The sequence below is a fragment of the Arvicanthis niloticus genome, chromosome 15 (assembly GCF_011762505.2).
Source record: "Arvicanthis niloticus isolate mArvNil1 chromosome 15, mArvNil1.pat.X, whole genome shotgun sequence".
Lineage (NCBI taxonomy): Eukaryota > Metazoa > Chordata > Mammalia > Rodentia > Muridae > Arvicanthis > Arvicanthis niloticus.
The window spans coordinates 43,089,445-43,114,819 of record NC_047672.1 but is presented as its reverse complement, the minus strand read 5'-3'; the positions used below and the strand labels follow the sequence as shown (position 1 = coordinate 43,114,819).

Genomic DNA, 25,375 nt, shown 5'->3' with positions numbered 1-25,375 from the left:
TGAAAGGGACTAAATATATTTTGATATCACCCTTCAAATATATTTAAGTGTTTTCAGATATGAAACCAACCTTGACTGCACATCAACACATATAGACTGAAACTCCTCTAAAAGATTTGCATAGGAACTTGTTCTTCCAGTTGAGCAATGGAAATATTTACATGGTCGGTGAGGATGTCAGACCTCAGATTATCAACTACATTTAGAGCCCTTTAGTAGTAAAGAGTTTATTTTTCTAAACAGATAATACAACTATCTCCTTTCATGTGGGAATAGTGTTCTGCCAAAGCTCAATTTTAGCTATCTTAAAGAAAATTACTGCATTCACAATCTCCTATGTATATTGAAAGATTGATACCCTTCATTGCAGGACTAGCCCACACAGAATGAATCATGCTCTTCCCCCATCTTCCAATTTATAAAAGACTAAACTTCCATAAAATTCATATACAGAGACTCATACACAATCCTCTAACTGTAAGTACACTCTTCTACTGAAACTTCAAGATGGCAATTCATAGTCAAGCATTCAATCATTGTGTACGTCCTATGGTTACAAGAATCTAAGACTCACACGATAGCTGCATTCTAGACAAATAAGGAGACAGAAATCAACAAAAGAGAAGAACACTGAAGAAACAATCTTGAAGAAAATACTGGAGACCTTTGGATTCACACCTCCAGAGCGCGGCTGTCGTAGCGTAAAGGGCTTTTGTGGGGTGTGGGAGCTATAATGTATAAAATTCCATGCTTTAGAATGAGTGGCTAAAGATGACATCATTGAATAGATGCTATCTGAGGAAAACATGGAAAAGACAAGGAAAGATACAGGCAAAGTGGAGAGAACAGTATGGGTAGACATCTTACAGGAAAATTGTCTGAAGTATTCAGAGTTGACACCATCATGGCTGGAGATGAGATGAGCAAAGGACTGTAGCTGACTATGGCTGTTATGAAACACTACAAACAAAAGCGACTTGTGAAGGATTTGGATTATTTTACTCACAGTTCCCCATGATAGTTCATTATCGAAAGCACTAGGAGCAAGAACTGGAGCATGGCAGGAACCTGGAGGTAGGAGCAGATGACGCAGAGGCCACGGCAGAATGATGATTACTGATTTGCTTCACATGGTTTGCTCAGTCTGCTTTCATATAGAACCCAGGACCACCAGCCCCAGGTGACTCCACCCTTAGTGGGCTGGGCCCTCCCAATGCAATCACTAAGAAAATTAGTGAACTAAGAAAATGCCTACTCTTATGGAGGCCATGTCTTAATTGAGGTTTCTTCCTTTCTGATGACTCTAGCTTTGTCAAGTTGGCATAAAACGAGCAAGCACAGTTGAGCATTTTAAACTTTACACACAAACACACCACTTTTCAGTGAGAATCTTTCCTTTCTCATTTATCTGTAAGACAGCACATTATTGTAAGCATCGAAATATGAAACATAAATAACATTAAAAGTGCCCCAGTCTTTACAAATCCAAACAAATTAAAAGTTCAGTATCTTCAAAATAGCCAGTCTCTTTAAAAATAGAACATCTCTTTTAAAAGTTCAAAGTTTTTCACCTGGGAGATGCTGCAAAAGTGAAAATAAAGTTAAATATTTTCTTACTTCAAGAGGCAAAAACCAGGGCACAGCCACAATCTGAACAAAGCAAAAACAAACTCCAGTGGTACAAAAAGCTCAACGTCCAATGTCTGAGATTCACTCACAATTTTGGGGACTCATCCAAAAGGCTTGGGTAACTTCTCTGGCTCTGTCCTCTGCAGCACAGACCTTCTCTTTTGGGCTCCAGCACAACAGCAGGCTCCACTCCACTGCTGTTGTTCTTGGTAGTCGTTCTTTCCCCAAATCCTGGAGTATTTGAACAACTGGGTGGCACTTTCACCAATAGCCTCTCTTGGGCTCTACTCATGGTTCCAAGCCTCAAATTTCAATCATGGGGCTTCAGCTGTTACTGAGATTACACCAGTGACCTTCCCCGGACTCTCACAGTGCCAAGCAGCCTCAGTTGTTTTTCATGAGCCCTTCATACTTTCAAAACCAGTGCCACCTGAGTGACGTTCATTAACACATTCAGCTGTCAGTTGAGGTATCTTGGCTGCTTCTGGAATACAGCTTCTGTGTGCTGATTCTGAGGAAACAATGCTGAGATTTCATCTCAGTGATGCTGGTCTCTTCTTCATCACCACTAATTTCTCAGCTGTAGTAGAAAAGCATCAAGTATCTCAGGAAAACAAAGGTTTCACTTCAGTGGTTCTGGTATCTTGTTAATCACACCTGATTCTTCAGCCCCAACTGACCAGAACCATAATTCTCAACTCAAAATAGCAAACAGAACCTTTGAGTCTCAAACTTCCCTCTGGAACTTCACAGGCCAGGCCTCCATCATCTGCACTGCTCTCCGCATTACCTTCCAAACTCCCACAGAACAGCTAACTAGGCTTTAAACACTCAATGGCTTTTCAAAATTACGAAGTCCTTCTACAATCCTCCCCAAAGCAACAGGGTCAGGTCTGTCAGAGCAATAGCCACTCCTGGTAACAATGTGTATTAGTTAGGGTTCTTATTCCCATGATGAAAAACCATGACCAAAAAGCAACTTGTGGAGGAAAGGGATTATTTAGAGTGAGGCCAGGAACCTAAGCAAGGCAGGAGCCTGGACCCAGGAGCTGATGCAGAGACCATGGAGGAGTGCTGCTTACTGCTTGCTTCATATGGCTCACTCAGCCTGACTTCTTACAGAAACCAGGACCACTAGCCCAGGGGTGGCCCCAGCCACAATAGCTGTGTCCTCCCTCATCAATAACTAAGAAAATGACCCACAGCAGTGGTTCTCAACCTGTCATGACATCCACAGGCTTTGCATATCAGAGATGTATATTAAGAGTCTTAACCATAGCAAAATAGCAACGTAATAATTTTATGGGTGGTGGCCACCACAACATGAGAAACTATATTAAAGGGTCACAGCATTAGGAAGATTAAGAACCATCACCCTAAAGGGGAGCCTACAGCCAGATCATATGAAGACATAAGATTTCTCAATTGAGATTTCCTTCTCTCTGGTGACATTAGTTTGACTCAAGGTGAAATGAAACTAGCCAGGACAGTAGTTGCTGATGAGGTGTGAGATTTGAAGAAGCTCTAGGTCATATATGATCTTTTGATTACAGGACTTTTATTGTGATCAAGAATGAGGAGATTGAAGAGTTTGAGCAGAGACGTAATGTGATCTGCTCAATCTGGCTTCCATGTTAAAAATGGGCTATAAGAAAGAGATAAAGAAGATACAGGAATGTCAGCCAAGAAATGGTGGCAAAACTCCAGGTTAACAGAGAATAACTTATTTCAGGAAGGTAATAAAATAGGTAATGAAAATAGATGGATTAGCCAGATTTGGTATAGAATTCAAAGCAGAGCCAGAAAATAAGATTAGCTGAAGAGGACATACAAAATGTATTTTTAAAGAGAGAGAAAATGAGAGGAGAAAAGAGAAAGGGGGGAGGATCAGTAAGGTGGCAGAATAGTAAGTTCTATCTTGTCCCAACAATAGTATTAAGTCCATCCATAGATCGGTCTCTTCATTACAAACAGATACCAAGAAAGGCTATGAAACTCTAGTGGGCTCAAGAGTGAGGGTGTTTATTTTAAGAGCTTATTCATATCCAGTTAGCAGACTCACAGATGGCACTCTGTAGTTCAACTCTGGAATCTTTCTTTCCCTAAAACATGGGTATAGTTACATGTGACATTGAGTCCTACAACCAAAATTAGATAGCAAAGGATCCAGGAAGCATCCTGGTACTGCTCAAGGGTGGTTTGGTAGGAAGATGTGTCTTTCTAGAAGGTGTATCTCAGCAGAGGACCTGAGAGTTCCTCTGTAATTCATCTCTAGCCCTTTCAGCTGTGCTTCCTGTCTGCCTTGCTTGTGCCAGGGCACAGACAGAGCCTCACTCAGTTGAAACATTGCAACTAGCATGACAGAATGTGCTCCACAACAGTTTATGAAAGGAGCTTTGTCTTATCCCCTGCCTCTCTTTGCTTGAGCCTGAGAATTATATCAACTTATGTGGAAATAGCTGGGAAACTCATCTGTCTATGCAAAGGCAAAGCTGGCCAGCCTTCACCCAAGAGAAGATCACATCAAGTCTCTGACCATCGATTTTAGCCCAGAGTGGTTTATGGCTGAAGGAGGTAAGGATTAGAAGGGAGGTAGTGAAGAAAGTATGGAGCCAATTGGGTCAGAGATGGTGGGTGGAGGATATCAGCATCCCCACAAAATGGTTCTGAGTATCTACAGAAGGACAAAATGGTCATTAGGGCAAGAGAGACAGCAGACAGCAGTTATCATTGTTATGATTTTGAGCAGAATTCTCTTCAGCTGTGTGGGTGCAGGACCAGCAGCGAGCTGGATTTAACTAGGTTGTATCTGACTAATCACAGAAGCAATATCTGGTCCCCACACCCTATTCACCCACTCATGGAAAAAATCAGCTATCTCTTTCCTACCATCCAGGAAGGTGGAGATGTTGATGAATCTGACGTGGCTTTCCATAACTCACTCAATAATACCCAGCAAAAGTTTTGTTGTGTGTTATTCATTCTTCTCTTGGTTGGTCGTTCTCATCATTATGCAGTACTATTGTGCCTTGACTACAATTTTCCAAGTAAACATAATGACGACCGTGGGTAGTGAGATATAATTAGCATTCTCACAATATCTTAACAATGTTAAGTATCATTATTGACATATTTATGTTTGGGGCATTTAATATACACTGAATCTTTTCAACAATTTCTCCCTCTTAAAAGTTTAATTTTCAACCTTTTTGCTTTCCTGTATGTGTGTGTCTGTATATGCCATCTGAGTGTATAAGACTGCATTGAACTCCCTAGAGCTGGAGTTAAAGGAGGTTGAGAGGCACCCAGTGTGGGAACTGGCAACCAAACGTGGGTCCTCTGATGTTGTGGTCTTAATGAGAATGGTCCCATAAGACTGTATGTTTTAATAATTGATCCCCAGTTGATGAAACTGTTTGGGAAGAAGTGGAGGTGTTGCTGGTGGTGGGCTTTCTCATGTAGTGCTCTGTCTGTCTGTCTGTCTGTCTGTCTGATGTTTGTGGATTAGGAGGTAAGCACTTAGCTAATGCTTCAATGCCATGCCTGCCTGCCTGCTGCCATGATCCACACCATGGTGGTCATGAACTGGAACCTACTAGAATCATGAACTCCAATAAACATTTTCCTTTATAAGCTGCCTTGGTCATGGTGCCTCTTCCCAGCAATAGAGAAGTGATTAGGACACCTGGAAGAGCAGCAAGTGCTCTTACCTGCTGAACTGCCTCTCCAGTTCTTTTTTCCCACAATAAAGGAATGAAAATAGAAGGTAAAACAAATTGCAAACCTGGTAAATGTGAAAGATGAATCCAACCTCATCCCTGTGTGTTACACAGTGGTGCCCATTCCACTGCAACCAAGATGGTGGAGTCTTTCATGTGATCTAGGCTGCTCCAAATTCTCAATCCTCCTGCATCAAGCTTTCAACTGCTGTGATTAAATGTGTTTACTACCATGACCAGCTGTCTTGCCTTTGTTTGTCAAGGCTAAATCAAGTTTTTCTCCTTCCTGTTCCAACTGTCACATATATTCAAGTCTTGTGTAAGCTTGCCCCAAAACTTCACCCAAGGTATCTTTTCTGTCTCCTTTCAAACATCAGATCTTACCTCCCAATCTTGAGATAGAAACTTTAACTTTCACAGTCCAGCCCTAACTTGTTCCAAATGCTGAACTTTTACTAGTATTCTCCTGCCCATGTATCCTGGACTATTTTGAAACACTTTAGACTTCTACCTACAGACTATAGTATCACTTTTCATCCAATTATGATAAAGATAAATGTCTCCAGTCATTGCCAAATGTACTTTTGGAGGAAAAGCTGTTCATGTTTTGAGGAACCATAGATTAGGAATAACATTAGACAAGACTTTGTGTTAGTTGTATTTTAAATCTTTATATTTCAGATTCTCACTTTATCTATTTAAAAGTTTGCAGGTACTTTATCTATTTAACAGTTTGCAGGTTGTGGGGGCAGTACTAAAGATTGAACTTAAGGTCCCATACATTCTTACAGGCACTACCACAGGATTAGAGCCTCCATTTTATAATATGTTTAAGGAAAAGGGACAAACTCTTCTGAGGCTTTTACCCCAGAACTTCTTATCTTAGCATCACCAACATAGTTTCAAGTAATCATAACACTCTCAGTATGCTTTAAAATAAAAAAGAGACTAGTAGTGGCTATTACATTTTATTACAGTGTATAAAAAGAAGCACTTCTGGTTTCAATACTGTCTTATCATTGGTGACAGAGATCATGGAATATTTCTCTTTGAATCTTCAGCACGTGGGAGAAAATACATAGTATGTGCTCAGTGTGTGCTTTTAAGCTCTGCATGGAGGGATTTCTTAAACTGGCTTTTAACTGTGGCCTCTTTTCACATCACAGCCCTGCCACCTAGTGGCCAATTACCCAGACTTAACTACAATACCTCAGATGAAAGATGCTAATACGCCATGTTTCTCCAAAAATAAAAGTGTTAAAGTATATTCAGTTTCATTAGGTAAGAAGACTCTAAACCATATATAGAAAACATTTTACAATGACTGGAATGTTCAAACTTTTAACGTTTTGCTCAGTTGATTGAAATGAATTCCTATAGATATGAGGATCGTCTTTCCAATGTGTTCTGAATATGTGACGTCCACATCCTTAGTCCACGGAGTGTCTTTGTTTATTGAGTTCAAGCATTATTGCTTTTCTCTCTGAGTTATGGATCTAAGCCATTTAACAAAAGTAGCAGAAAATATTGTCTTACTGGACCAAAGTTGATCCACTGTTTGGAGTGAAGTAATCAGTTTTGAGCTATTCGTATGCTTGTAGCAATGACTGAATTAACCCATCAGTTCAATCAAGTAAGTTATTAGGAAACTGTTGAAATAATGAAAATATGAGCTGTGGAGAAGCACTTTCATTGTTGATTAAATGAAACTCAGTAACTCAATGTTTTCATTATTTGGAATTACATGTACTCAAGTGACTCATGTATTACTTATAGTGCTATATTACTAATATAAAAATTAATGATAACATAGTTAATATCACTTGTAGGACAGGAGAAATGAATGGCAGGGAGGTGAGAAGTAAGAGTACAATTTAATTTTAACTTCAGTAGTTAGCATTTGATACATCATAAATCTGTTACTAATCCATATTTATGAGTTACAAATCTATTTTGCTTCAGCAAGAAGGCATAACCAAGTGTCTCTAAAACATGCTGCATTGTTCTGTCACTTGTCTGGTTTTTTTGGAGGGCATTAATATGCTTTGATGCCAAATATAACAGATGTATGAAGTCACACATACTTCGATCTTCCTAATATTAGCTCTGGATGCATCGGCGATGTGAAAGAGGCTTATTTGCTTCTGATACTTCACACTTTACTGATGACATGAATGACCCCATTTTTCTTTTTCCTCGCTGCTATTTAAAACATCTGAAGGAGCAAAAGAGATTATTTATATCAGGTCCTACTTACATAGATCCAGAAATTGAGATTTTGAAAAACTTGGCAACAAATCCAAGGTAAATGAAACTAGTGGTTGTAGATGATTCCAGAACTTGCAGCTACTGAAAGAGTAGCTCTCAGAGAGTCAGTCTTGAGGCCATTCTGTAGCTTCACACCTGAGAGTGCATGTACCAGCCAAGCACATGAGATGTGAGAGCCAAGCCTGATGCTTTATATTCCTGAACACTTCCTTAAACTTTAGGAGTCCCAACTTCACCAAGTCACTTTGAATCCACATACGGTCATGTTTCCTACTGAAAGGACAACATACACAAATGAAGATTGGTCTTCATTTAAAGACCAGGCCTGACTTTGAAAAAAGGCCATAAGGCACAGGAACAAACCATAAGTCCCAGAAATCAGGCCATAAGACACCAGCTGCAGGGACAGACTATAAAACCCAGAAAGAGATCCTAAAACCCCTTCTCAAAAAATAGCCTGGGGATAATCACAAAAAGCTTATCTCAAAATGGCTGTCTGTGCAGGACAGCCCCATTTCATTCTATCATTAAATATTCCTGATATAGGAATGTAGACCACTGATGACCTGTGACCCTTTCCCCAGCACCCACCAATGAAATTTTAGATTACCTATTCATTCTAGAAAGTTCCCCTGGTTCCCTATAAGAAGGCCTGCATGTCTTTGTCTGGGGTAACCATTTCACACAATGGTTGACCCCCCACATACCGGTTGTTTCTACAGAATAAGCACTCTTGGTCTTTGTATCCTATCTGAGTCTGGAGTCTTCCTTCAGCAATGTTCATACCCTTACACTACACCCTCTCCTTCCCAAACAAATCCATTTAGTGTTCTGTATCTGTCAGTTATTTCAGCCTCTCTTCCTTCAAATATCCCATTCACCCCCTTGCCTGGTTGAGACCTATCTGGCCTTGAAAGGATATCAGTGTAAGAACTGAGGTTAAGTGCATGTCTTGCTCTATTACATGCTACTCCCAAATTATTATTTTCTATTCTAAAAAAAAATTACTGTTCTGATGACGTTTATGCCAGCTGGATGTACCACAGCTTGATTCATTCTACTCTTGTCTGCTAACTTCTGTCCACATCTACTACTTTTATTAAAGTCTGCTCTTGGCATCGTGTCTTCCATTCCACCCAACTTTCTGGCTCTCTCTGGTCTTCAGCTATGCTCTCTCGTGGTGTCTCCAGAACCCCTTCCTCATGGCAAATCCCTCTTCTTCTTCCTCCTCTTCCCTCTCCCCTTCCTCCTCTCCCCTCTTTTCCTTCCACTAGCTGGCAGAAGTCCTATTCTATTCTGTATTTCTGTTTAGCCACTGACTGATAAGCTTCTATTGAAAAGTCAGAAAATAAATGGGGAGCAATGTTTATACAAACTTGAAACAGGAGATACTTGGAATAAGCATTAATGGTTATTAATCTGGCTAGCACAATGCCATAACCAGATTGTGACTAGATTATGGGGGCAGAGAAATCAGCATTTTGAAGAATACAAAAATAATTCTACACAGTGCACAATAACATGCCTACAGAAAACATCTGCAACAAATGAAATAACAAAGGAAAGAAATGGGTTTCAAGCACAGCTGGCTCCAGTAAATTATACATTTCTGATATAGTTTTATGATGGATCCATCATTTACCTGTGTATTTTTAAGTGCTTTTTACACAAATGTATTTCCTTACATGGCTGTTAATAACAGGAGTTAGGACAAGAACTAATAAATATTTAGTACAAAAACTCTACACTTTAAAATCTCTCACTTTATAAGCCAAACAAAATGACAAAAAAACCCACAAAAACAAACAAACAAAAAACAACAAACAAATGAACACAATAACAGAAAACGGAGAGCAAGGCCTTACTCTGAAGCATAGAACCTTATGTGAACTGTATATAAAACTGCAAGGACAGAACTTCAGTTGACCCACCTTCATTTGCAAGTATATCAGTGAATGAGATATTCTAAGGGTCCATGATTTGCTGAAGAATGATACCCCAGACTCAATAGTATGTAAACATAAAGAGTGTTTGATTCTGCTGAAATTCAGCGTGCTGGGGTCTCCCCATCACCAAGATAGAGAGACAACCAAGTGAGCTTGTAGGCCTGATTTAAAGCACAGTAGGGAGTTCCAGGGTAGCTGACCTTTATCTTACTCCACCTTTAGGGACACTGCATTACTAGACATGGAGGCTGGAAAGTGTTGCTAAGGAAGTAGCTGAGGACTTCTAGAAATTGCTGCTGACCCACTGTCCTTGCCTGAGGCCAGGTGGCAGGTCAGCTTCTGAGGCCTGGCCTTGCCTGGAATTGCCCAGTGTTTGGAATGGATTTAGGCCTAGTTTCCTTAACTGGCAATTTGCAGCCTGTTACAGAGGAATCAGCCTTCTCACTATGTCTTGTGAGCTAAAACAATAGGCTTAGTCACATCCCCACTACTGCAATCCCAAGAAAGGGTCAGTTGTTAAGAAAGGAGTTAAAGAACAAACAGAAACAATTGCTACTTTAAAACCAACTTGAAGGGGAAAGGATTCTTTTTTAGTTTACATTTCTAGGTCAAAGTTCATCATTTACAGATGTGACAGTAGGAATTCAAGGCAGGAGCTTGGAGCAGAAACCATTGAGAAAAACACTCCTTACTTTTTGACTTGCTTCTAGGACCATGTTTCAATTACTTTTAAAAATTAATTATTTTTTACTTAAATTCTTTTCATATACTGGATTTTGATTGCAAGCATTCTGCTCCAAATGGGCTGAAGTGGAACACAACATCAGACAAAGCTAAAGGCTGATGATTACGGGTCTTATAAGCTTACTATTTGTACTTTAATAAGCGCTGGTTTTCTTTTTGTCACTATTTTGTGCTTTAATAAGTGCTGTAATTCTTTCTCTGTAATTCTCTTTTACTATTTTGTGATAATAAGCACTAGTTTCTTTTCTCTCTCACTCAAGGACCACTTAGCTGGCCAGGTAAAGGCTTGGAACTCATTAACTCTGCATGAACAAGAGATGAGAAAGGAAAAGAATTAAAGTATTTTACACAGGCAATATGTACACACTCTGATAGGGCCTGACCACCTGTCTCATCAACTCTACCAGTGTTCTTGCATTCTCACAATACTTATGTACATGCATATGTACATTTGGTGGATGGAACAAAAGCACCCACAAGTAAGTTCCAATAACCAAGTGCCAAAGAAAAGGAAGAAAAGAAATCTCACTCATTCTGGATGAAAAAGAAGCTCCAACCAAAAGAGCTTCTTCTACCTTTTCATTGCTGAAAGTAAGAAATATCCTTTCCTTATTGTCATTTTTAGTTCTTATACTTTCTCAGGAGAGTTGATAACATGGTCTTCCAGGCATCTTTATATTTTATAAGTTCATAGCAAGTTTAAGATACCAATTTAAGTCATAAATTAATAAGGATACACAGAAGAAATGTTTACAAGTGTTTCTAATAAGACTAGCACCTGACTAAACATTCATTTTCTGTTACTAGATCCATAAGTTCATTAAAAGTTTAAAACAATAATTCTTATGTCATAAGGTAGCATGGTTTTGTCAAGAAGCAAATCATCTGCCTTCTGTCTCATTAGGTTTGAAGTTTTGTATAGATAAACCAGTCAATATTTTGTTTTTTGTCCTTGTACCTACAATAAATTGTCCATTCCCAGTTTATGACTTTTAGTTACCAGATATTAGTGTCACAGCTAACCTAGAAGAAATGTTTTCCCTTATAGTAAATTTGTTCTAAGCCTGCTTTCTTATCTTACTGCAATTAGCCCATGACACATGAAGGTTTACAAAGCCCTATTTACAGCTTTTTAGAGGGCCGGAAATTACTTATATAAACTTAGAAATTCTGTAAAAGTGGGGAGGGTTATATAGCAGGGTTCGGAGGGAGGAAAAGAAACGGAAAAATGTTGTAATTATATTATAATCTTAAAAACCAGTCATAGAAAATATTTTATTCATCCCCAAGCATGTGTTTTCATATAACTTCTTCTTCTTTTTTTCTTTTTCTTTTTTTTAATTCCTGTCTTAGTTAGGGTGTCACTGCTGTGAAGTCACACCATGACCAAGGCAATTCTTATAAAGGGGAATATTGAATTGGGGCTGGCTTACAGTTTCAGAGGTTTAGTTTATTATCATCATAGTATGAAGCATAGCAGTATCCAGGCAACCACAGTGCTGGAGGAGCCTAGAGTTCTACATCTTGATCTCCAGACAGCAGAATGAGACTGTGTCACTAAGCATAGCTTGAGCATATAAAAGATGCCAGAATCTGCCTCCACAGTGACACACTTTCTCTAACAAGGCAAGACTTACTCTAGTAAGGCCATACCTCCTAATGGTGCCATTCCCTATGGGACAAAGCACAGGAGTCTATGGGGGGGGGAGTATACCTATTCAAACCACCATATTCTACTCCCTGTACCCCATGGGCTTGTAGCTATAGCATAATGCAAAATGTATTCAGTTCAACTCCCCATAGTCTATCACAATCTCAACAATGTTTAAAGGTCCAAGGTTCAAAGTATCTTCTGAGATTCATGCAATCTATTAACTTGAAATCCCGTATAAAATCAAAACATACCTCCTAATGTTTTACTGTTCTAAAAGGGAGCTTAGTGATGAAATACTGGACCAAAGCAAGACTGAAAACCAGCTGGACAAACCCCCAGCTGCATTTCCATGTCTAATGTCAAAATGCTTTATAGATATCCAACTCTTTTCTGCTTTGTTCATTGCAAAACACTTCTTTCTTTTTGGCTGGTTCCACTTCCTCTAGCAAGTGTCATGTCAACATAACACTAGCCAGCACAGTTGTAATTCTTCATTTCCACTCATCATTTTTTTCTATGCTTTGCTCCACCTCAGTTAGCTAACCAGGAACTCAACCACAAGGTTGAATACTGTAGGGTCAACAGATATCTCTTTTTACCAATCCTCAGGAAAAATATTCTTTATTCATTTAGTCAATGAATTACATTGATAATTGAATATTAAAGAAACCCGGAAAGTCAGGGATAAATAATTGTTCTCTACACCATTATCAATACTTGTATTTTGGGGCTGGAGAGATGCCTCAGCAATCCAGAGCACTGGCTGCTTTTCCAGAGGTCCTGAGTTCAATTCCTAACAACCACATGGTGGCTCAAAACTATCTATAGTGGGATCTGATGCATTCTTCTGTCATGCAGCCACACATGCATACAGAGAACTCATACATAAATAAATACATCTTTAAAAAATAACAAAAAAACCCAACTTGTACTTTGGAAACAATTTTTTATTATTGGACAACCATTTGGTATATTAACCCAAATAATTAATATTCTGAAGTTAATAACCACATAGAAATCATTCCAGTTTTTATAGCATTTTCATTATGATTATAATGTTTCTAGAAAAAAGAACTTCTGGATCACAGGTTTTAATATCTGCAAACAAATTTTCGTCTACACAGCATTTAAATACTGTTTGCAAGACTCTGGGCTTGATCCCAACTACTGTGAAAATAAAAAGAATCTTATGTTTATTTCTATATAAAGTGCACAGATAATATTAATTAAGAGAGTGGCCAGGTCTGCATATTATCAAGATGTAATTTGCCAATTTTATAAAGCAGAATTTGCTATTTAATTTACATTAAAATACCGATTATAATCTCTGTATTTGAAATACAAGTGGTAAATTAAGATTGATGGATGATTCTGAAGAATGGCATATAAATACTGTACCATTTCTACTGTGTATAAAAATATAGAAGTCTTGGTAGGAAGACACATGATGTATTTTATGTTGTTGAGTAGAGGGCAATAGACAAAAATCCTTGAGACAGAACTGTCTCATTGATTTCTTTTGTACAGTTCTATGAGAATATATACACATCCATTCCTTCCTGTGCCACTGGTGAAAAGTAACCTAATACAATGGCAAAATTAAAGGGTTGCCACGAAGGTCACCTGGCTTATAGAGCTGAGGACATCTACTATCTTTGTGTAGATAGACTTGCTTGCTGATTTAAGCAGAAAATTTTAGCAGGAGGGGAAGAATAACTATAACAGGGAGAAATCAGATTCATAAACAATTAGCAGCACTAGATGTGAAAACTTATATGAGAAAAAAGATGGGAAACTAATGAAATAACCATATTTCCTATTTTTAGTTATGAGGAGAATAATGCTCTCAAGTGGGAACTCTGGGGAATAAAGTGCAAAAATCTTTCCAGTAATTGTGAGACACATGCATGTGCTTCATTAATTGATCTAGATACCTCAACTATCTCCCCAAACACACAACAATGGATGTAAAAAGCAAGCTGCAATGAGAATGTGGCTATGAAATACTTTCAGTGATGGGAATCTGTATCACACATAGGTGTAGTAATGTAGAAATGGCAATGCGACTTCAGAGCAGCAGTAGTAGGAGGAAGGGGTTAGTGCTGTTGTTGTTGTTGGTGATATAGGTAGATGACACTAAAAACAGGTGTATAAACTGTCAGGAGTAGAGTGAAAACACACTGGTCCTCCTCACTAGAGCAGGTAGACTGTATCTTTTAAAGCAGAGCACGAAATGCACCATCCAGCACCACCAGTCAGACTGAGAATTAAGCAACTGTCAATCATCAGTAAGAAACTTGGGGAAAGTTTCAGCATATTAATGGGAAGCAGATGGTTGGGGGTGGAGTGGGGAGAAAGAACTTGGCATCAAAGAAGTGAGGCAGTGACAGCAAATGGCGCATTCAAAAACGTTGACAGTGGATGAAAATGAAGACGGCATTAGATTTTGAGTGTTGAATGTCCCCCAAAGAATCATGCAGAACAATTGGAGATGATCAGCTTATAGAAAGTGAGGTCCAGTGGAAAGGATGTTTGGGTAGGGAGGTGGCTTATGAGGAGATAGTCTCACTCTCTTTCGCTTTCCTGATGGCAATTTGGTGAGCAGCCCCTCTTAAAAGGTGTTTCTATCTTTAAGGATTATGCTGCCTCAGGTCTAAAGCAACATGGCCAAGTGACAGTAAGCTGAAACCTTTGAAAGTGACAAACACAAGAAGTCTTTTTTTTTTTTTAGTTGTCTTCAGTATTTTGTTACATTGAGTAAAGCTGACTAAAATAGATACATACAGCTAGTCTAAATAAGAAATGTTTGATACTTTAATTTTAATCTAGGTAGGTACTCAAATAATTACTCTTTTTTCTTCAAAATTGAGTTTTCTGCTGGCTATGATGGCTTACTCCTATAATCCCTGCATCTAGGAGCCTAATGCAGGGTTACTGATGTTGAATTAAAGGCAAGCCTCGATTATATTGTGAGATCTGTCTCAGAAGAAATATTGAATCTTCATACTAGCAAAACTAAATGACTTAAGCAAAAATCTTTTTCCTTAAGGGAGAATCTCTAAACTACACAATATTTTAATATGACATAAAACAATAAGAGTTTGTATTAAAGCACAATAAGTAATATTAGTGATAGTGTTATCAAAATTGAGAGCTGTAAGCCACACAACCCAGATTGTTCTGGGGTATTGCCTGAAATTGAGAAGTGGTGTGCATCTCCATGGAGCTATCAGGTCAGGGGTCTGTCCAATTTGTCACAGTTAGAAACAGGATCATCAATGTGAACAGCTTCAGAAAGCTGCCTCATTAACCACGTTGGTAAATAAGGTACTTACTTTGATAAAGAGTTTGATTGCCAAACCATCTAGACTCAGCATGACGAATGAGCTCAATTATTGCAATGATATTTGATGACCAAGGCTGCACACAAACTTACATCGTAGGAATGTTTAATGCCATTTGTGATGGTCTGAGTATGTTTGGTACAGGGAATGACACAATTTGAAAGTTCCCTATTGGAGTAGGTGTGGCTTGTCGGAGTAGGTATGTCTCTGTCGGCCTAAGCTTTAAGACTCTGGTTCTAGCTACATGGAAACCAGTCTTCTCCTGTCTGCCTTTGAATGAAGATGTAGAACTTTCAGCTCCTCCAGCCCCACATGCCTGAATGCTGCCATTCTCTCACATTGGTAATAATGGACTGAACCCTCTGAACCTGTAAGCCAGCCCCAGTTAAATGTTGTTCTTTGTAAGTGTTGCCTTGGTGATTGTGTCTGTCTACAGCAATGAAACCCTAAGACACCAGCTGACCTTGACAAGACAAACTGAATGGGTGATATTCTAATCAAGGAGCTTCTTGAATCTGCCTAACAGGGCATTTCTCCTTAGACCAAGGCAGTCTCTTACAAAATTCCTCCTATATTTTCATTTCTGAGCATGGTCCTGAAATGTACTGCCAGGCATTTCGAATGCTAACTCTTTCTGCCATAGGAGCAAACAGAAACGTAAAAATGGAGCCATTTCTCTGCACTTCATGGTGTACCAATGCCAATGTTCAACTCTAAGGATGTGATCCCTTTTATATAGATGATAACTTTCATTTGTGTTACAAGATCATAAGTACATGCTAAAAAATGTCGTCAATGGCCTTTAAGTTAGTCAGACAATGTTCATTATTTTTACTCTTTCTGAAGATAAATAAAATTTCATTGCTTATTACAATTTTTTCTCTAAATAAATAAAGTTTCTTTACTTAAATTAAGTTTTGAAAGATACCTTGACCACTAGTACTACTCCGACCTACCCTTGTCCTTAGAAGTAATCACAAGAGAACCTATGGCCCATCTTCAGTGACAGACATAACTCATCCTAGGATGAAATTTTCTGGTGATAAGGTTATTTTTGAGTCACTCACACCCATATATGTGACCTCTTCTTCATGATCCTGTCCAATAAAGTCATCAGTTTGCCAAGAAAAACATGTTTACAAAACCACAAAGATAACAAGTGAATTATTTTTATTTTTACTTTTTTTATTTATTTATTTTTTTATTGAGACAAGGCCTTACCGTGTAGCTGAGTTGGCCTGACACTCATTATGTAGAGCAGGTTAGCTTCAAACTCAGAAATATACCATCATGCCTGACTGAAGTTATATTTTTATGATTTGTTTCAGTATTACTCAAGCAGATACACATAAGTATTTATTATCATGGGCAGTAAAATACAACATACTATTTTTATTTCCTCTCCTGAAAATTTTAACACAGCTCTGTAATCCTACACTCATACTAAAAGACTATAAAAATGTTAACATATCATCAGCAGTGCTCTGATTTAACACAGCCTGAGACAGGTAACAGTTCAATCTTTAAAAATAAGCCTATAGAATATACCAACAATTCATATACAATGTTCCTTAGAATACTACCTTTTAAATGAGACCAATTTTCATGTAAATAACCTGTCTTGCATGTCAAAGAGTTCTGAAGATACACACAAAGACTATCATTGTGTAGGTGGAAAGTTTTAAAACATATTTTTACATAAAAGGGTATATAGTTTTGTTTTTAACCTAAATCAGTGTAATTTTGTTGAGTTCATTCAATACAATCTATAGCACTGTAAGACAAGGGAATGGTTGAAAGTAAGCTCAAAGGCAAAAGATAGGGAATTAAAGTGTTCACAAAAACTGGGATAAAGGCTCTTCTTTTAGAAGCTGTTTGAAAGTCCATTGAGCGAGTCAGCAGTGACTCTGTCTAATTCTCACATCCAGAATGTTTGTGGGGTTGAGTCTCCATGGGGACACAGCATATTCCCAATGACAAGATCTCAGTGCTTACCACTAAAAGGCTAGAAATTGTATGATATACAACATTATATCTTTATTTCCAGACTACAGCTAGGTTTGTGTGTATGTTCAATCTGAGTTAACATGAAAGAACAGTTAGCATGTAGGCACTATGGATACATGTATATGTACATGTAGAGAGAATATGATTCAACCTAGTACAGCTAAAACTGACCAGCTCCTTAACTATTTGTGTCTTAAACCTTGTCCTAGTTAGGGGTACGACTGCTGTGATGAAACATTATGACTCAAAGCAACTTAGATGGTTAAAGGTAATCTGGCTTACACTTCCACACTAGTTTTCATCATCAAAGGATGTCAGGGCAGGAACTCAAACACAGCAAGACCCTGCAGGCAAGAGCTGATGCAGAAGCCACTGAGGAATGCTTCTTCCTGGCTTGCTCAGCCTGCTTTCTTATAAAACACAGGGGAACCAGCTGGGATAGCACTATGCAGAATGGGCTAGATCCTCCTCCATCAATCATTAATAAAGAAAATGCCCCGAAGGCTTGCCTAAGCCTTGTCTTATAGAAACATGTTGTTAACTGAAGTTTGCTCCTCTCAGATACTTTTAGCTTGTGTCAAGTTGACATCAAACTATTCAGCACAATCAGTCGCTTTGATGTGACACACAGACAAATCACTGTTAGACACAACTTTCCTTTCTTGTTCACCTTCAAGATTACATATTAATATTGATATCACAATATAAATATTCAAATATTCAATAAAATTCAAACATAAAAGTTCCTCAGTCGTAAATTTAACACTTCAAAGGTTAAATCTCTTAGGCTAGAGAGATGACTCAGCGGTTATGAGCACTGGCTGCTCTTCTAGAGTACCTGGGTTCAATTCCCAGTACCCACATGGCAGTTCACAACTGTCTGTAACTTCTGTTCTAGGGGATTCAACATCCTCACACAGTTATATATGCATGCAAAACACCAATGTACATAAAAAACAAAAACAATTAAAAATTAAGTTTCCTTAAAAAATATAAAGCATCTATTAAAATCCAAAGTCTCTTAACTGTGAGTGCCTATAAAGTAAAAAATACTTTCTTATTTCAAAAGGAAGAATCAGGGCATAGTCACAGTCTGAACAAAGGAAAACCAAACTCCCAAAGTAGAAATAAATCAATACCCAATTATCTGGCATTCACTCTTAATCTTCTGGGATCCTTCAATAGGCTTGGACTGTTTCTGTGGTTCTGTCCTCTGAAGCACATGTGGATTGTCTTCTAGGCTTAACTGGTTCCACTACACTGCTGCTGTTCTTGGTAGTCATCTCATGGTACTGGCATCTTCAAATTACTGGAGTCTCTTGCTATCACTGGGTTGCACTTTCACCTATAGTCTATCTTGGGCTTTCTTCAGGGACCCCAACCATGCCAAACAGTGCCAAGCCACCACTGTGCTCCATGACCCCTTCATGCCTTCAAAACCAGTACCAAGTTTGGCCGTCAGCATGAGGCATAACCTTAGCTGTTTCTGGAACACTTTTTCTGTGTATGGACCCTGAGGAAACACTTCACTCAATGATTCTGGTTGTTAATCACAGCTGATTCATCAGCTTCAACTGACCAGACAAAAGGCCCAATGCAGTCTTTGCTTCCCGCTGAAACTTCACAAGCCAGGCCTCTGTCTTCTGCACTGCTCTTAGAATATAACGTTTTTATCTTCTAAGCTCCTACAAAACAGCTCACTGAGTTCTCAACACTCACTGGCTTTTCCTAACCCAAAGTTCCAAAGACCCCCACACATACTCACCTCACCCCAAAGCAAGGTCTGTCATAGCAATACCCCTACTACCCTAGTACCAAGTCTGTCCTAGTTAGGGTTACTATTGTTGTGATAAAACACCATGACCATAAAAAGCAAAGTGAGGAGGAAAGGGTTTACTTCACTCACAGTTCCATTAAAAGCTGTCAGGGCAGGAACTCAAGCAGGGCAGGAACCTGGAAGCAGGAGGTAATGCAGAGGCCATGGAGTGCTGCTAGCTGGCTTGCTTCCTATGGCTTGCCCAGACTGCTTTCTTATAGAACCCAGGATCATCAGCCACAATGGGCTGGGCGCTTCTGCCTTAACAACTGATTAGGAAAATGCTCTATAGCCTTGCCTGTAGCTTCATTTTAAGGAAGCACTTTCTTAAATGAGGTTCCCGCCTCCTCAGATCACTTTAGCTTGTGTCAAGATGACATTAAACTAGCAGAGATCTGTATTGCATTAATTTCAAATATATCTTAGAGAATAGTAGATGGTTGTTTCCTCAGCGTGTTTCCTTTTATTTTCAACTGAGAGGAGTTTGATTTTCTTTAAAACTCACACATTCCCCTGTTTAAGGCAGGGGACTCTGATAGCATCATGTGGTTTGTGTAGATAGACTCTTATTCCTAGGTTAAACTCTATATAGAGATTTTTGACCTAAGCAAAGGGACTGGTTCAGAAATAAGCATTGGCTGTTTCTCAGACAAAGAAAGAACAGTATGTTAAGAACTCCCATGAATGAAGTTTCTTTGTTCTGTTGATGCTCTAAAACCTCTAGGGACAGTGTGATCTGTTAATGTTAAGTGGCAAAACAAACTGTAGCATGAAAACAAGCCGGGCTCCTAGAGAAAGACAGATCTACAAGGACAAAAACAAAGTTGTGACTCTGATAGCATCAAGAACTTTTGAATGGATTCTCCTCTTGTAGCCTAAAGTCATTTTATGAACTTTCTGTTGCTAGATTGGTATACAAAGTAGAATAGGTTGTTTGAAGGTCCTGTGGTTTTGCAATACTAGTACTCAACTAAAAGTCTGGAGTAGTCATAAGCACAACCTAAGACTTTCATTGCCAGAAAACCCACAGAAAGTGGATGCTTGATACACTGAGCTTTTTTCCCCATTCAAACTTGTAGAGTTCTGGAGAAACACAGGATGAGCTAAGAGTAAAACTATCTTCAAATAGCTGTCTTTAATTGGAATTACTTGTTTCAAAAGTCTGCAAAACATTTTGTTTTAATTCATAACAGAGGAATTACCACAGCCACTGTTCCAAAGTCTACCTTGATGCTTTTTTTTACACTTGATACAAGATGTTAGGGTCAAAAGAATGGGGGAATTTGTAGAGAGCTGCTGTTTCAGTGGCTACACGTTTGCATTTCCAAGATTGGCCCTGGCCGAATGTTTCGCCAGATGTAAACATTTAGCTGCGCAGTTGCTAGGCAGATAGGCGTGCCTTAGCCACTGCCAATCCCGAGGCATATTGGGTGGTGAGCGAACAGCCAATCAAAAGTGAATACGTCACTCTAGACTGCACTTAAGCGGGGACCCCTTCCTCAGCTCAGGCTCTCTCTCTCTCTCTCTCTCTCTCTCTCTCTCTCTCTCTCTCTCTCTCTCTCTCTCTCCCTCCCTCCCTCCCCCCCTCTCCCCCCCTCTCTCCCTCTCTCCCTCTCTCCCTCTCCCCCCCTCCCCCTCCCCCTCCCCCTCCCCCTCCCCCTCCCCCTTCCGCCCTTCCGCCCTTCCGCGTCTCTCCACGTTTCTCCACGTTTCTCCACGTGGGTGATAAAGATTAAAAGCCTCGTTTACAGTAACTACCTGTTCTCTGCGTCTCGTGATTTCTCCGCGGACGCAAAAGCGCCAGGGGGGCGCGTTAGATCTGGTGCCGAAACCCCGGTGATTCCACGTGTGGTTTTCCCACGCGGCAGAAATCTATACGCGTTAGCGGAAGGAACCCTGAGCTTCGAGAACGGTTAACAAACTGTGGATGTCGGGGTCACCTCCGGAAGGTATGCTTGGGATAGAAACCCTCGTCGTGGGTGGATATTCTCCCATTGCCACCGCAATAGCTAGCTTCTTATTTGCGTTGCTTTCAGCTATTAGGACAAGTCAAAAGGTTTCACGAGAGGTCCGTTCCAAGCTATCAGAACCAGAGTGTGTTAGTTTAAGCCTGCGGCAGGCCAAGGAGCCTGGAGAAATGGGGTGCTCAAAGGTAACTAGGACTACTGCAGAGTCCATGGAACCACCGGCAGGTGGGAGAAAGTGGGTGCAAAAGAGAATCCGGCGGACAGAGGAAGCCGGGCGGTGGCGACGCACGCCTTTAATAGTGAAACAAAGGATTTTAGAACCGCGCACAGCCGCGGCCGCTGTGACAAAATCGCGCACAGGCGCGACGGCAGCGGTGAAACGTGTAGCTGCTTCTCGTGGGAAGGGAAGCCTGAAAAATTGTCTGGGCGCATTTTGCTGCCCGAGAGAGGGTCTTTTTTGTGTTTCTTTCACAGGCGAAAACAATCTAATTCGGCCCGTGGCACATGGCAGTGTGGGCGCGCTCGCGACGGAGGAGCGCGGCCTGGAGCCGCTGGTGCAGACGCAGCTACAGAAGCGGGAACCTTCGGAAGATCACAAAGAAGGAAGCTGGATTACAAGATCTCGGCTGACTCTCCTGCCATTGTGGTTGAGTATATCGATGTGGGATTTAATAAAATCTTAAACTATTCCAGAGGTTTTTAGTTCAAATTTAAGGTTTTAAATAAAAGCAAAATCTCTCAGTTCGAGACTGCACCTAAACTGGCAGGCAGGCAGGCAGAGAGAGGTTAAGTGCATTTACATTTGAATTAAGACACGCAGGCTGCGGCCAAGAAACAGTTTTCGTTCTGAGCCTAAAGACCAGATCCTAACAAGGTAGCCTATATTCAAAGTTGTTAAAAATAAGATTCCTTAGATTCCTTTAATATGTCTAACAATTATTAGAAAATAAAATTGGCTTTTATCCGATATTCTCATGAGACAAAAAAGATTGGTTATTAAATTAATCCAAAATAAAGTTCAAATTTAAGTTTTACACAACCTAACTTGTCTTGTCCAGCTACCATTTCAATAAATGTTTACATAAAAATATTTTTATACCATTCCTTTACACTTATGGTAGAGGTAAAAGGTTTATAGGTAATAAATTTATTCATAATGTTTAAGAGCCCATGAAACAATATTTGTTAAAAAATAATTGCTTCAGAAAATGGGTAATGTTTTATATTTTACATATATGTACAAATTTTGTTGCCTTAATACAAAAAGGGTAAGAGGTTAAATCCTTTGGTGTATATTTTACCAGTGGATTTCTCTAAAGAAAATTTTTTTCTACAAGCTATTGCTTCAATATAGCAAGCTTTTAAAATTTTTAAAAATACTTGTTACTTCAAAAAAATATTCAAAGACAGTGTCTTTCAATGTTTGAGTCAATTTGACTTTAGAAATAACTCAGCCATTAAGGCTGGACTTAATTTAAAATATAAAGGCTAAACTCCCAGCGGCCACGTGGTGTCTCACAATCATATGTGGTGAGGATCTAACGCCATCTTCTGGCCTATGAGTGTACATGCAAAGAAAAATAGTTTACTTTAATCTTGAATTACTCTTAGTAATTTTTAAAGGTTGTTAAGAGATATTATTTGACTAAAACCTCATTTTAAGCTTACCATAAGAGGATTTAAAACCTCTGTTTAATGTTATCAAAGGGATGTAAGTCCTAAATTAAATCATATATATATTTTCTTGAGTTTATCTTGCTTCAACACAATTTATGTGTTGTAGTCACTGTTTTAAATGTTAAAAAGGGGTATATCTACCTTTGTCTTGTTAAATATGTTTCATAAAGTGCAAAATGCTTCGGCTACAAGATTTAATATCTCTAGCCATTTAAATAACATTAAATTTAATAAGGTGTTTAAAAATACATCTGCACAACCAGTGTTGGTGTGTGTAGACCCTTCATTTTTCTTTGTTATCCAACCTTCAGAATAATTCTGATATCTTGGATTGTAAAAATGTTACATGCTTTTTAGCACAAGGCTAGAATGGATCACTAGACCTAGCCTTGGTTGTGCATGTGCCTACCTTTGTGCCCATCTCAGTACATCGTTATGGAGACTTAAAATAGACTTTGGTCAATCAGAGAGTTGATTGGCTCTAGCCCATGTGAAGGGGCTCACAGATGTGGCTCAAATAAGCTGTGTCAGCAGCCCCACATCCAGGTGTTACACCTCTAAGATTTGTGAATGATGCATTTACTTAAAGCCATGATCTTTCTGCTTATTTAAAAGGAAAGTGAAATGGGAAATTAGACCAGATACAGCAGTGATTGCAAATCCGGATTTCCAGCCTCGATGGAGTGTGGATGGAGCCTGTTTCCCGTGGAGATTTTACTTCTTAAAAATAAATTTCTTCTGCCTTTTCTTTCTTTCTTTCTTTCTTTCTAAAGAGTGGGAATAGGCCTGCTTGATATACAGTCCTATGATGTGAATTAGTATTCATAAATGGTTGGTTTGTAAGCTCAAAGCCCAGCAATATAAGTGACAAGGTAGCTTATAGCCTAAGCACTCGCAAACCTTGGAGCAAGCATCCCTCCCTGAAATTTGATGATCTAGGCTAGAAAATAGCCTATGACAGAGACCCTCTCAGTCTATGCACCCCAGGAGCTCAGCTCATTTACACTGGGTAGATGAGAGGTCTTGTCTAGTCAGCTCTTGCCTAAATAATTGTGGTACCTCATAATAGGTTGACAGCCCTCGCACTCCTGGGAGCTATATATACTCCATTGCACAGGGATGGGTGTCAATTCTCTTTATATTTCCTTAGCCCGTGCACCCAGAGGACTGGTCTCCATAGCACCTGGAAGGGTAAGGAAAAATTCTTCGGGCTATAAGCTCTTGATCGCTTATTCCCCCAAGATGGAGTTTGCTTGATCGGGTTTGAGTTCGAATCTTATTTGGTACTACATTTAATCGGCAAAAGGCTGTTTCATATTAATAATTTAAACAGGGAGAGATGTAGAGAGCTGCTGTTTCAGTGGCTACACGTTTGCATTTCCAAGATTGGCCCTGGCCGAATGTTTCGCCAGATGTAAACATTTAGCTGTGCAGTTGCTAGGCAGATAGGCGTGCCTTAGCCACTGCCAATCCCGAGGCATATTGGGTGGTGAGCGAACAGCCAATCAAAAGTGAATACGTCACTCTAGACTGCACTTAAGTGGGGACCCCTTCCTCAGCTCAGGCTCTCTCTCTCTCTCTCTCTCTCTCTCTCTCTCTCTCTCTCTCTCTCCCTCCCTCTCCCTCTCCCTCTCCCTCCCTCTCTCCCTCTCTCCCCTCCCCCTCCCCCTTCCGCCCTTCCGCCCTTCCGCGTCTCTCCACGTTTCTCCACATGGGTGATAAAGATTAAAAGCCTCGTTTACAGTAACTACCTGTTCTCTGCGTCTCGTGATTTCTCCGCGGACGCAAAAGCGCCAGGGGGGTGCGTTAGAGGAATTCTCTATCAAATGGTTAAAAATGAACATTATAGCAGTGAGGTAGATCAGAGCAATGGATTTAGTAATAGTCATAAAAGCTTGAGAAATTTCATTTGTTAGTCAGAAGTGAGATCCTCAAATTTCCCACCTAGTGCCAGTTACTATGTATTTTATGTTTACTGTGCCTCTTGAAATTACTCAGCTATGCTCCTGAAGCCCTAAAGCAGCCACAGATAGTATAAATATTCATGGTTGTGACTGTGTAGCAGCAAAATGTGTCTACCAAAAAATCTGGCTCTACACTGTAGTTTGCCAACCCTTGTATAACAAATTAACTCTGAAGAAGAAATTGACAAAATGCACCAGAAAGAGATGAATGTTAAGGCTGCCTCTCTCACTTTGTAACTATCTTTCCTGAGGAAAGGACTGAAGTGTACTTGTCTAAGCATCCTTGGTCATGAAGCACTTTTTGTCTAAATCACATTACCGAGTGTCCTTTGTGGGCAACAATGGCAATGGTGGTGTAGTCCAATGGAGCTCAACTGTTCGCAGAGAACAGTAACAAAATGTCACAGGAAGACAAAACTCAGAAATGAAACCAGCTGACAACACAGGGTAGAGGCTGAAGAGATGGTTCCCTGTTGGGAGCCATTTGCTGCTTCTTTGAAGTTGAGAAAGAAAAAAAGAAGAGAGAGTGAGAGTAAGAGAGACAGAGAGATGGGGGAGGGGGGATCCTGCCAGGCAGAGTTGAGGCAGGCCAGGGTCTGCTGGCAGATTTCTTGGCCTGCTGAAGCATGGAAGGACAGGA

General features: G+C 39.7%; 1 protein-coding gene across 2 annotated transcripts; it reads left to right on the top strand.

The window, feature by feature from the left end:
• The first annotated feature begins 4,060 nt into the window (after window positions 1-4,060).
• LOC143434565 (uncharacterized) lies at window positions 4,061-24,398 on the top strand. Of its 2 annotated transcripts, XM_076913667.1 has the most exons (3): window positions 4,061-4,203; window positions 21,569-21,740; window positions 23,387-24,398. In XM_076913667.1, exons 1-3 carry the CDS (start codon window positions 4,191-4,193, stop codon window positions 23,553-23,555), a joined length of 354 nt encoding a protein of 117 aa, XP_076769782.1. In that variant the 5' UTR covers window positions 4,061-4,190; the 3' UTR covers window positions 23,556-24,398. The 2 variants fall into 2 exon arrangements, with proteins under 2 accessions (XP_076769782.1, XP_076769781.1); XM_076913666.1 differs by lacking the exon at window positions 4,061-4,203 and having other exon boundaries at window positions 20,823-21,740.
• The last annotated feature ends 977 nt before the right edge of the window (window positions 24,399-25,375 follow it).

Excerpts from the sequence above, each read along its gene's own strand:
- LOC143434565 (XM_076913666.1), top strand. The coding sequence starts at position 21,055 with ATGTCGGGGTCACCTCCGGAAGGTATGCTTGGGATAGAAACCCTCGTC. Across the intron at positions 21,741-23,386 it reads CTGACTCTCCTGCCATTGTG|GAAAGTGAAATGGGAAATTA; the intron begins GTTGAGTATATC and ends CTTATTTAAAAG.